Consider the following 13019-nt stretch of genomic DNA (forward strand, 5'->3'; position numbering starts at 1 on the left):
TGATTCCAAATAATTAAATACTATAATAATTGGTGGCAAAACGACCGTAATATAATAAAAAGAAACTTCACTCAATTGCACAATCAAACGAAAATTTTTCTCGCTCATCTTTCAAACTATAGCCAAACGCATACACGGCAAAACAAAAAAAAACTATTCAATGCAAAAAGCATTGTTATGCATTATTTAATAGGTACCCAATTACATTTGACTAATCTTAATAATCCAATTTTTCATTAAACCTAAGTTCTTTTCTTCTTCTTGTAAAATTTTTTTTTTCTTTTGTTTATTCAACAGTTTAATTTTTATTTCTATTTATATGCCGATCAACTATATCTCGCGCACATTGAACTTTAAATTTCGATATCAATGGAAATTTTCAAAGAGCAAAAAAAAACAAAAAAAAAACGAAATAATCGATACTGTTAGATTTGTCAATTTGCCAATTAGTGCAATTGAAATCTGCATAAATAGATTTGAATACAAAATGTAAATATTAAATGGATAAAAATTCAACGCTATTTTATGGTAACCACTATTTTTTTTTTATTGAACATACATTTTGTTTTAATATGATAACATGTGAAGCGATGAATGTTTTTTTGTCATTTTGTTTGAACAATAAATTTGTAGCCATTTGATTGTCATTTATTGCACAAGATTCTACGATTGGCTTATATTTGAACCTTGTATGAATTCATTTTTTTTCCTTTATATGAGTATGCATGAGTTAAACCTCGACCCAGGATTGTGGCTGTAGTTCATATTTTTCAATTTTTTTTTCTCTATATTTACACGTGTTATTATTTGGTAGTTCTCACTTATGAATCAAAAAGGAAAGAATTAAACGAATCTTTTTTTGTATTGATTTACATTCCGTTTGTTCGGTGAATGAATTGTTTGTCAAATTTAAATATTTTATCCTCCTAACAGCAATAACTTAAAATGTACCATTTCCATTGTTTCACCTTTTTCAAATAATTAAAGCCTTTGTTTCATTATCCAAAAGTAGAAGAAACATTTTTTTTTTTCAAAAGAAAGATACGATTACACAATAAAACAATGACGAAAGTTGAAAGTTCTCTTTTTTTTGCTCTCTCTTTTCTGCAGAAAAAAAAATCAATGAAGAAACAATTGGCTGTCAAATCAAAGAAAAAGATGAAGTCTAAATAAAAACTTTAATTGTAAATATTAATGATAAATTTGATGCTTGTTTTTAACCACGTTTCAGCCTCAATACGATCATTGTGACTGCCAAAAATATAGCGATCCACGTTAAAGTTGATATAAAACCTAAATAAACTTCTTGCTCCATAATACCCCAACCGCGGGTCAGCATGCATCGTAATGCGGTTGTTGCTTGAGTTAATGGCAAACAATAGGAAATATATCTGAAAATGGAAAGCAATCATCAAATTAGTTTGAGCATTTTCAATGCGTTTTTCGCAAATTTCGTTTAACTCCTTCTCTCGTTCGCTACTCACTTCAGAATAAATGGCATTCCTTCGATGGGCCAAATAACACCGGATAGAAGAAGTGTTGGGTAAAATGAGCCGAGGGCAAGTTGTATGGCATTTCGTTCCAGTTCACAGATGGCAGATATTACAAAGCCGAAGCACATACCGCACATTCCTTGTAACAGCGTCAGTACGATGACACCGAATATATCGCCATTGCATGTGATTTCGAACACTAGGATCATGAAAATGAGAACCAGTGCCGTTTGACCACACATCACCACGAATTGAGTGACAACGTGCGAGAAGAGAATTTCAAATGGAGTCACACCAGCCACCCATGAACGATCAAGAAGACCCTACAAACACAAAAGACAACAATTTTTTTTTCAATAAAGTTTATTCGAAAATTGCCATCTTTATCGACGGATTTCTCAATGTGAGATATCAAACTCAAACTGTTTTACCTCTGTTCGTTCAATGATCAATGCCGACGATGTCAGTGCGACAGCCAAGAAAAAGACGATTCTATTAAGGAGGAGCGATTGAACATTATTAATTTGTGAAAGAGTACATTCTTGCGTAATGGGTCTTACGTTAGAATTACACCAGGCGCTACGAAATCAGTGAATGATGGTGTACTTGTTCCGTAGATTGGCTCCTTGAATTGAATTGGAATGTCACCCAATTTCGGATTATGCTCACAGTCACGTAGTAATCCTTGGGCAAAATCTTTGTACGTCAACTGAAGATCACGGTTAAGCAAAATTCCAATCTGTTGATTCGACATATCCAACCATACACGAATTTCAGACTGATCTAATGTTTCATCATCTGCATCTCGTCCTGTTAATCGAAAGGGAATGATGATTATTCTATTTCCTCTTCGATGGAGCATATTGATTGAAAAAGGAACAGCAAAAACGAAGATAAATCAACTTACCAAGAGCCATTCGAGCAACCAAGGCATCGGTGAAATTCTCTGTGAAATAAACAGCACCCCAGGCGTGACCTATTCGTACCGCTTCAACTGCCGATTCCGGATCCGGATAGTATTCTTTGATTATAGTTGAATTTAAGTGACTCAGGTAACGACATGACAAATTTGCGAAATCGCATCCCTTTTGGACTGGGCAGTGCTGTGCGCAAAAGTACATATGAAAAATCAAAGCGGTTAGTTTTGAAAAATTCAAAAGATAATATCAGTTGAATCATACTTGACTTACCATTGTATCGTTCATTTCCATGTTTGCTACGGCTAATCTTAATCCAGTTGGATCGCGGCCGATGGCCAAACAGAAGAGAATAACTTGCATGACTGGCAACGCAAAAATGAATAGCATAACACCAACATTTCTCCACATTCGCAAAAAATTCTTTTGTAATAAGGCACGAATTTTTCCTCTGGATGTCAACTGTAACGAAATTGCACCACATTGATTCGTTATCGAGATATTTTATGTGCGGATGTAAAAAGAAAAGAACAAAACTCGAACTACTTACGTTGCAACATTCAGAAAGATCAGTAGTCGACAAATCGTCATAATCAATTCCACCATTCCGGTAAACGTTGGTTCCATTCAGCTGAAATGGGATGGATATTATCATAAATCTCATGCTATCACCAATTTAAATGTTGGAACTCAGTATCTCTATGCAGTTCATGATATTTCCGCTAACAGAGTCTCAATTGTATTACAAAAATAAAATAGCATCTATTTGTATCTCTTTACCTGATTATTATTATTATTGTTACTATGTGCTATAATTTGAATGTTGTTGTTATTTCGCTCCTAACATTCGTTGCGCCGAAAATAAATAAGAGATTATATTTATCATTCGATTGCAATTGTATTGAATACCATTTGCAGGGTAAATTTTTGGGGGAAAAAGGGGAAATTGTTTCTGGGTTTTGGTTTTTTTTTTTTCATTTAGTACCTGACTTGGAGGCGCACAATGCGTATTCTTGTGTTCGGATGCTGACACTTGTGCCAAAGCTAGGTCTGAATCCTGTAATCATCATTTTATTCAATCATTTTGTCATTGAGGGGATCATTTCAAACGTGAATGAGATAAGGTTAGAAATGCGCTTTTGTGCGGTATTTTTTCATAATTGTTTTTTTTGTTTCAGTAAAAAAAAAACAAACAGAAAAAAACAACGTTAAACAAGGAAGATGTAAACGGATGCGCTGTCAATAAACACAACTTTGAGAGAGAAAGAGTGTGTGTGTGTGTGTGTGTGTGGGGCACAACATATCACATATATGATTGTAGCACAATATTAGTAAGAGAGTAATTATTATTAAACACATTATGCATGCGGAAATAGTATGAAAGTCTAGAGCGAATGGAGAAACAATAACAATAATTACAACAATAACAATCACAGTCAGTCACAACAACAACACACAATTATAATACAAATAAAAAAAAAACAATAACAGAAAAATATAAAATATCAAATCACATACTATATATCTATCTATTCATGCCAAAATTGAATGGTAGTTTGGTTTTTGGAGGACAATAGATAATAGTGGAACGGAATTAGGAGAGAGCGTAGAGTACAAACAGTGTTAGATAAAACAAAAACAAAATTATGTCGATTAAGTCCGATCGCTGTAGGGTGTTTGAAAGAGAAATTGATGTGTATTTCTTTTCGGTCGTCTGAATAATGCAATACGAATAACAAAAAAGTATGCAAATAAAAATTGTGTACACTTTCGATGGCATTGAAGTTATACAAAATTATTATTTTTGTGGCAACAATGCTTTGACAATGTACACTGTAATATTTATTATTTGTAACGAAATTGGGCCCTGGAAAAGTCACCATCATCGGGAATTGTTAACCAAAGCATTGTCGCATGATTGAAATGAACATATAGAATGAAGTATTTGATGCGAACTTAACACATAATCGAATATTGGCACCAGTTTGACTTACCCCCATTGCAGATCCATTGTGATCGTTGATAAGTACTTCTTTGCTTTGATGGAAATTCAAACCTACTACACCACTATCTTGACTGATATAAACTGGAGCATCTTTTTTGTTACCAAATGCAAGAGCCGATAGCGATAAATTGCTAATATTCAGCTCGTTTACAGCGTTGGTGGTTCCTTGTTTTCGGGACAGTTGCAAAAACACATCTTCCAAATTTTTGCAACGGTAAGTGGCTAGAAGAGCTGCAGGCGATTCTTCGGCAAGCAACCGCCCTGAACGCATCAAACCAATCTACGATGACAAAATAGATCACCGGTTTAGATTCAGAACTATATACAAACAATACACCAATTGCATACATACCGTGTGTGCCTGTCTAGCTTCTTCAATATAATGTGTTGTGATAATGACCGTTTTTTGGCCAGCTTTGGTTATGTGTACAAGATGATTCCAAATACTTTGTCGTAATAGTGGATCGACACCGACTGTTGGCTCGTCCAGAATTAACAATTCTGGGTCGTGCATAAGAGCAACGGCAAATGAAACACGCCTCTGTTGGCCACCACTTAAATTTTTTACTAGTCGATTTTGCGATGGCAGATCCAAGAATTCAAGCAAAAAACGCAAACGTTCACAGATTTCTTCGGTTTTCATGCCGAAAATCCAGCCAAAATACATCATCGTTTCTTTGATCGTAAATTCACCATACAGTGCAATTTCCTGTGGCATGTATCCAACTCTTTTGCCTGGAACGCCAGAACCTATGCGGCAACAAACACAAAATCGTTTAATGAATAATCTACATTTATGACTGAGATTTAATCAATCCTTATCAATCGCGTAAAACTTCAAAACATCTTGATGAATCGCTTCTGTTTCTGTCAAAGTTCATTTATATTTTTGTTGTGACTAACCTTTGGTGCCTGGCTTTCCGCCCAATACATAAATTTCGCCGGAGTTAAGCTTGCGTCGTCCCACAATACATGATAATAATGTTGTTTTCCCACAACCTGAGGCACCCAGAAGACCATATCTGGATATTGGATAAAAAATAAATATACATTTTATTAATAATCTTGATCTGTCGATCAACACATCATTTAACACATTCGCCTTCGATCACTAATGAATGTACGCATATCGTGAGCATGCATGTGCGCAGCAATTGTTGCGCACTAATGCGTGATAACTTAATTAATTTGAAAACAGCAACAACAACAACAACAACAATAAACAAAAAGAAACGAATGAAGAATCGATCGGAACGCGTTGCCGCATACGTAGTGCGGCTGTAAAATGGCCAATTTATCGTTTCAAATGTTCACCACTTGATATGCATTGAAAAAAATACTTTCAAAAAATGTTTCATATATCTTCGACCGAGCAAAAAACAAATACAATTGACAGTTACCGTAATGTGGTAACGAGAAAGAAAGAAAAAGAAATATATACGTGTATATTGTGTATACATACAAACATATTATATGATTGAAAAACTAAACAGCAACACAGAGTGATGATTTAGTTTTTCTTTGCTTGTTCTGTTCGATGACAAAGAAGCATTGACCCACATATAAGCGAGTTTTATTATATATTTCGTACGCCTTTACCTTGAATGTTTCATGAAATAAGTTATCACAGAGAGCGAGAGCGAGAAAGAAAAAAAATACACACAATTTAATGGAGTCTAGCTGAACTGAGGAGAGGGAGACAGCGCGAAATTTAAGAGGAAACGCAACTAGCACTAACGCACAAAATATTTTTTTTTCTTTTGCGTTATATTACCGCTGTGACATAATAGACACGAGTTAAAAATGACTTAAACTGATGATAAAATTGATCGTTTAATTGTATAGCGTTGTTTGTTTCAAGCGTGAATATCAACAAGAATAAGCCAGTTCAAATCAATAAAGAGTCGATGATTCTTCGAAACAAACGAAGAAGAAGAAGAAGGAGAAAGAACAATTGTTAAATAAAAGTGTCATGCCATTTGAATGATATTAAATACATTCTCCTCACTCATTAATTCTAATAAGATAGATGAGCTTCGAATCATCGAACACGGAGAAAACCAACAAAGGGAGCGTAAGTGCCAATTGTGACGTAAGAGTTGAATGTTACTCTTGGGCCAAACCACTATAATTGCTCACTCATCAACTCGTCAGTTAATTTGAATTTGATGGAGGAGAGGTCAACGAAATTGAACCTCCGCATATTTCAATCGGACGTTTGTTTCCTTTTCTCATTCTTTAAATCATGGCTCCCATTAAGAACGACGTCTTAGTATTGATTGTGTCCGATGACAGAGATATTTGCATCTGCAAACTAAACAATAATTATTTTTGTAGAAAATTTACGTCATTAAATCACTCAGTTGTGAATATGCGTCTTTTACGAAACATGAAATGGGATTTACCCTCCCACCACGCCAAAAAATTCTGTGTCGTCCGTCTTTCGACGGAGAATTCGCTATCTGTAATTTGATGATATTTTTGTTTATTTTCAACAGAGAAAATCAAATGCCAGAATCATTTCCATTAAAGATATATGTATGTTTGTTGGCCACTCGTTGATTTTCGGCTGGTAAACTGAAATTCATGCTATTTTTATATGTACATGTTCCACGTTGAATGATTATGACATTCACATTTCCGCCTAATTTAGGTAGAAAAACGTCAGAAATTGACCAACTATTTTGTGTTGCTATGGAAAATGCCAAACGTAAACTCATACAAACCAAAATCTACTTTAGTGTGTACGCCTTCCGATTGCTGAAGATAACCAAAATGTTTGACCATTATTTTGTACCATTTCGATTTGCTTTTTTCTCTCTTATGGAAACTTTATGTGCGTCATGCGGAAGTTTTACTGCTTCATACACAAAACCTTAACAAAAATCAGTGGCTTCAACATACCGCAGAAAAAAAACATTCACTTTATGCATTTACTAGCTGGAAAATATATTTGATAACTTTTTTTGTGGTTTTGTTCGTGGAATTATTTACCATGATTCAAAATTACCGGAAATTTTCAAATATTACAATCGAAAATTCCACAAATGCATTGATTTAATCATGAATTCTATTCCAAAACTGGACTAATGCATTTTGAATTTGGATTTTGGTTTCTTATTAAAAATCAGCAGTGATTCATCCAACTGAATTTGATACGGCATTCTTGGTCAGTGTCAATTAATTTTTTCGTATTTAATTTGTGGCAATTATGAGTGACGTAAAATTATATTTTGTCTTATAAAATAACTAAGGTCATATGTTTCACTCATCGGGAATTGATTTTAGATGGACCATTAAAGAATGTTACTCAAAAATGGACTGAAAACATGAATTTGAGATTTGATCAGCGAATTATGTGATTTATTTCTTTTTGTTCGAAGTTTAATTCATGGATTTGTTCTGCTCCGGCTAGATTGATATGTAGAATTTTCAAACAGAAATGTGTGTAGTTTCAATATTGTCACTTACATAGTTCCTTTTGCTACAGTCATATTTAAATTAATCAGGACTTGATTTGGTTTTGATTTGCTTCCATATTGTTTGAAGGCGTGTCGCACAGATACAGCATTCTGTTGTCGGCTCCATACTGTCCCACCGTCGTCGATGATTGATATATTTGTATCACTGCCCCTGTAACGAAACAAGAAAATTGTTGGTCAATTATGGAAACGAAAGAATTGTTTTCATTTGTAAAATATGAAGATATTTTAAGAATAATCTATTGCGAAGAAATACACTAACTGAAAGGAAAATAGCAGACGGCATGACGAATGGAAACAAACATAAACACAAACACACACACACACAATAGATACTCGAAAGTACTACTCAAACCTCGGCCAGCGAACATAGTTTATGCGTCACCAACGAAGCTATTTTTGTTACCATTCATGACTCAATGACGTCTTAATGCCAGTTACTGCTCAATTAACGCGATTCCAAAGAGGATAAAATTAAATACATTCACGCGTTTTTTCCCTTCCTTCTTTCGGCCAGCGATTATTACTGATAAAAGGCCCATAGTTTCCGGTAGATTTGGCAAGTAAATGTGCTCGCACGTATGAAATGAAAATATATAGGAAAGAAACAGAAAAATAAAGCACGTCATGAGCACAATAAATAGTCGTCGAGTAGCTTAGCCAATTGTCGTAATGAAAGGTAATTTGTAGTGATGGTCAACTGGCTTTGTTGACGTCAGAACAACCACATAATTATGTAGAAAACATGGGGAGGATCTAACAAAGTGCTGCACTACACAAAAGGTAAGGCATAAACACACAAAATCTAAATTCTTTCTCTTCTGTCATTTCCGACAAGCCAAAATGCTGCTATTCTTACAGTAAATTCTGTTCTAAGATTCATTTTGGTCATTGCGAAAATGTGTACGGCATAAAATAACTGAGATTCGGTTGGGATTTTGATTTGTTTGTGCCTGTCAATGGGTTGAACGAAGTTCAAAATCGTTTCAATCATTATCTCTGGCATATGGTCGTGGAAAGAGGCAACAAGTTCAAGTAGAATATTGGGATTGTATTTTCGATTCAAAAGATTTCAATGAACAAACAAACACATTATTCTAATATGAGCGCTGCCTAGTCTCACTCAATCGAATGTAATTTACGAACAAATGCCAATTTTATGCGCTTATTCGAACCAAGAACAAATATGATTGTGTGTCGGACGATTCGAGTAAAAGGCTTTAAGCTCATACAAAATTAATGAATCAACAAGCGTTTTGCAAAAATTCAATATTTATTTACAGTCAATTATACGAATAACAATGCAACGCTGTTTTAATTTTGTTTCTTCTTTTCTCGTTTTTGTGTCTTCTTCAACAACAACAACCTGAAATTCTTTGCACATGACTGTAAGCGATTTTTTTTTTTGTCGTTCGCGATACAATCGACTTTTTTTTTCATTTTGTGATACAGCCAAGAAGACAAAACGAAAAATTAAAATAACAATCATAAAGAAAATAATAAGCCATTTGTAGGTAGACGACATCAAAATCCTTTTTTTCTCTTCAATTTAAAAGCAAGCACAAAGACTAATAAAAACCAAATCTCATGCATTGATATATGACCATTGCACCTCCTGCTTAAATTGTTATTTTCGAAAACATTCAGAAAGAGTGGCACCAAACTGTGAACTAATTGCATATTTTATACACATACTGATCTTGGCACATTGACTAACCTCCACCTTATGATTAGAGTATGAAATAGCAATTTATTATGACTCAAGAACAGTTTACATTTTAAACACATCAAGAACTGAATGACGAAATACGCACAACCAATCCTGTGTTACAAACAGAAAGTCGACCATTAATTGCTTTTGAGTTGTTCCATTTCTGACAGATCACCAGTTTGAAAACAAAAATAAGAAACAATTTCGAATGCATACAGTTTGGCTACGATTTGAAACTGATAATTCGAGTATTGAACTATATTTTTGGTGTTTATTTTTCTTGTTGCAGGAAGTGATAAGTCATAGATAACGAACAGATTTCATTGTATAGGATACTATTTTCAAAGAATGACAATAAATCAAGCAAAAGAGAACAGACATTTTAATGTGAAAATTTGTAGGGAATTTCAGCCGATAAAATAGTCAAAGCAATTGTCTCATGGAAATAAAAGTTGAAATGTTGCAACAACATCAACAACAAAAAATTAAATGGTGTAGAATGACGTTATTCGTTATGTTTTGTTTTTTTTTCCAGTCCAAACTGGTTGGAAATTCCTGAATAAGCATATTTAATGAATAAATTTTTCATTGTAAGTTCCGCGAAGGCGATGAAAAAAGTGAACAAATTTAATGACGTTTCATGATTCATTTAAAGAAAAATAGGATTTCAAAAGGTACAGAGTCCAAAATATCTAGCAATTTTTATCAATTATCGAAGAAAACAACACGACAAATGCAAAACCGCTCTCCAATCAAATCTGCATCAACTTCAATTAACATCACCTTTCGACGACCTTTCCACATTCTGATATGTGTTTCCTCATTCTGAATACTCTGCAGTACAATCCAAGATAGTTGAATACAAGAAAAATTCCCTAATGATCATCGTGGCGCGTAGACAGTTCGATTCGGCATTATCATTCATGAATTTTGGAGAGAGAAAAAAAATGTTGATGATGATGAAGTATAAGTCACACACATTCTCTTTCTTTCTCTCTCTCTCTCTCTCTCTCTCTCTCTCTCTCTCTCTCTGTGTGTGTGTGTGTGTGTTTATGTCTTTTCCCAATCACTCTTTAGACTTTTTCGTTCAAGTCGTTGTTGCAACAGGCGTTAGTAAACATTGTCTACCTACTAATTTCGGCTTAACATTCGAATGTTGTGTGTACATGAAAGGCGGTGTCGAGGTTTTCGATTTGTTTTTTGTTTTCTGTTCAATCTTGACTATAGACAAAGTAACAATAAACACTATTGCATTGTGTGTACTGCATGCACTTTTCGTGTGTATTTGAGAAATTTCAGTAGCATGCAACGCTCGCTAATTGATTTTATAATTATATTCGAGCTGCCTTTTTTCCACACAGCCCATGCAACCAGTATTCATTTCCTTTTTACAAGTAGTCAGTCGCCACTCGGAGAATGCTTCGTAATATCTAATTTTTTGTTTGTTGTGCTTTTCATTCTGTATTTTATATATACCTCTCTCTCTCTCTCGCTCTTTTCATATATATATTTTTTTAAATCGAGTTCGACATCTAGAGAATTGACTTACACCGCTACAACTAAACGATAATTCATTCATTCAAGTCGTTGATAGTACCAATTAATGCTTGAGGTGAATAATAATAGATTTTTGAAGAGCCTGACTAATAAATGTGTAAATGTGTTGGTAGGCGAGAATAGCACATCAACACATTGCAATCAATTAGCAGGTATGGAATAAACTGTAATTACCTCGTCAATTTGTGAATACTACTATACTTATTTGTTCATTTTCTCTTTGGTCAAAAACAAAAACGTTTTCGGCACTTCGATTGTACTTCTGTGTCGACTCTTTCTCTTCTCTCCCTCCCTCTCTCTCTCCCTCTCTCTCTCTCTCTCCCTCTCTCTCTCTTTCTTCACGAACATAGAACATCAAATTACGTTTGCGCATTTTCGTGCACATACTATTCGAATGAGGAAATTCAATTCGCATTTTCTCTCTATCTCTCTCTTTTAAATCCAGGAAATGTGCCGAATGTTTGGGTCAATAATTCAATAATGAAAACGAATTGTTACACATTCCGTTAATTCAATGCTATTCCACAAATGTGCAAATTTCGGATGGCATTCTTTAATCAAACAAACCAATGATCGGAAACTTTGTTCCATTCCCTTTTAGTGGTTTTTCTTTTTTGTTGCTTGCTTTATACTTGCTCGAGAGCTACTAATGAATTTGCATCAAACTTAGTAATCAGAATCAGTTTAAATGTTATTGACTTGATGTCTGACATCTAAATTTTGTACGCTCATTCATCTATAATGAAAAAAAAAAAAAATAACCCAAGCGACGATTAATTATACTTGTGATGTTAATCGGTTTTGCTGGCAAGCTGAAACTCCGGTTGTTGGATCAATGATCGATACATGTTTGCCTTAGCGGCTTATTCTCAAGATCAAGCACCGGCGATTTTTTTTGTTGTTGTTACAATCTGGAACATCGTTCACAAAATCGATCCAATAACAAGCAATTACACTTTCGTTTTTGATGCTCGACGAAGGGCAATACAAAATGAATCAACAATCAATGAAAATAAAAGTGCGTTTTATTTATAGTCATCTCATATCGACATACATTTATATATTCATTTCCACATGGAATGATTTTTGATCGCAGAGGGATTGAGTTCTTCGTTCGGCTGGTTAGCAAGTGCATAAGATGTCAATCTGAATGACACCATAAAAAAAACGAAACCAAAAAAAAAGTTGAGACGAAACGAAAAACAACAACAAAAAAGTGTCTCGAGCGCAAGCTCTTATATCATTTTCTTTCTGATTCCGCGAAAATTGTGCATTTATTTTGTGCGAATTGTGTAATAGCGCATATGTTTCCATTGCGATGTGTTGCTGCTGCTGTTGTTGTTGTTGTTGTTGTCGGTTTTTTTTCTCTCTCTCCTTCCATACGCTGTGAAAAAATTATACGTGCAAAGTGGAATAAACAAAGCGAAAACGAATACATAAACAAACAAGAAGACAAACTGCACTTGCAATATTTGTGCATCATCGCTTTATGCACAACGCACTGCCTTCCATTTGGACAGTGTTTCTGTGTATGTTTTTGCTGCTCCTGCTGCTGCTGCTGTTGTGCTGGTTGTTGTGTGCATTTTTCCTTTGACTCATTCGTTCAGTTTTGTTTGTATTTTTGCAGCTCTTAATTATGAAGCTTCCAATACACTAGCTCCATGCACTGAAAATTACATAAAAAAAGGCATACACACGGACTACTGTGTATTGCAATTGTGTTCGCATTTCGCTATTCACACAGCCCAAAGTAGTAGCTATTTCAATGTTCAGTTTCAGTTTCTTTCATACCATTCATTTCAGCTTTTGAAAGAAAAAAAAAAACGCAGCGAAATAAAAACTACATTCACCAAT

At 34.5% G+C, this 13019-nt stretch overlaps 1 protein-coding gene across 16 annotated transcripts in view; it reads right to left on the bottom strand.

Annotated features, from left to right (window-relative positions):
• Positions 1-269: 269 nt before the first annotated feature.
• The window catches only part of LOC129579154 (ABC transporter G family member 20), a 52453-nt gene continuing 39703 nt past the window's right edge, over positions 270-13019 (bottom strand). For 9 of the 16 annotated variants that reach the window (XM_055468855.1, XM_055468849.1, XM_055468847.1 and 6 more), the window contains 13 exons: positions 7887-8048; positions 5319-5437; positions 4768-5165; positions 4405-4695; positions 3396-3467; positions 3191-3250; positions 2961-3041; positions 2684-2872; positions 2401-2596; positions 2054-2303; positions 1925-1985; positions 1485-1816; positions 270-1391 (listed from right to left, as the gene is read on the bottom strand). In XM_055468855.1, the coding sequence (XP_055324830.1) occupies positions 1217-1391; positions 1485-1816; positions 1925-1985; positions 2054-2303; positions 2401-2596; positions 2684-2872; positions 2961-3041; positions 3191-3250; positions 3396-3467; positions 4405-4695; positions 4768-5165; positions 5319-5437; positions 7887-8048 (2386 nt within the window). In that variant the 3' untranslated portion in view covers positions 270-1216. The remainder of the gene's footprint in view (positions 1392-1484; positions 1817-1924; positions 1986-2053; positions 2304-2400; positions 2597-2683; positions 2873-2960; positions 3042-3190; positions 3251-3395; positions 3468-4404; positions 4696-4767; positions 5166-5318; positions 5438-7886; positions 8049-13019) is intronic. The other 7 variants (XM_055468858.1, XM_055468860.1, XM_055468857.1 and 4 more) reach the window with 1 other exon arrangement.

Source organism: Sitodiplosis mosellana, unplaced genomic scaffold (assembly GCF_009176505.1).
Source record: "Sitodiplosis mosellana isolate CC-2019 unplaced genomic scaffold, AAFC_SMos_1.0 Smas_scaffold_6226, whole genome shotgun sequence".
NCBI classification, from domain to species: domain Eukaryota; kingdom Metazoa; phylum Arthropoda; class Insecta; order Diptera; family Cecidomyiidae; genus Sitodiplosis; species Sitodiplosis mosellana.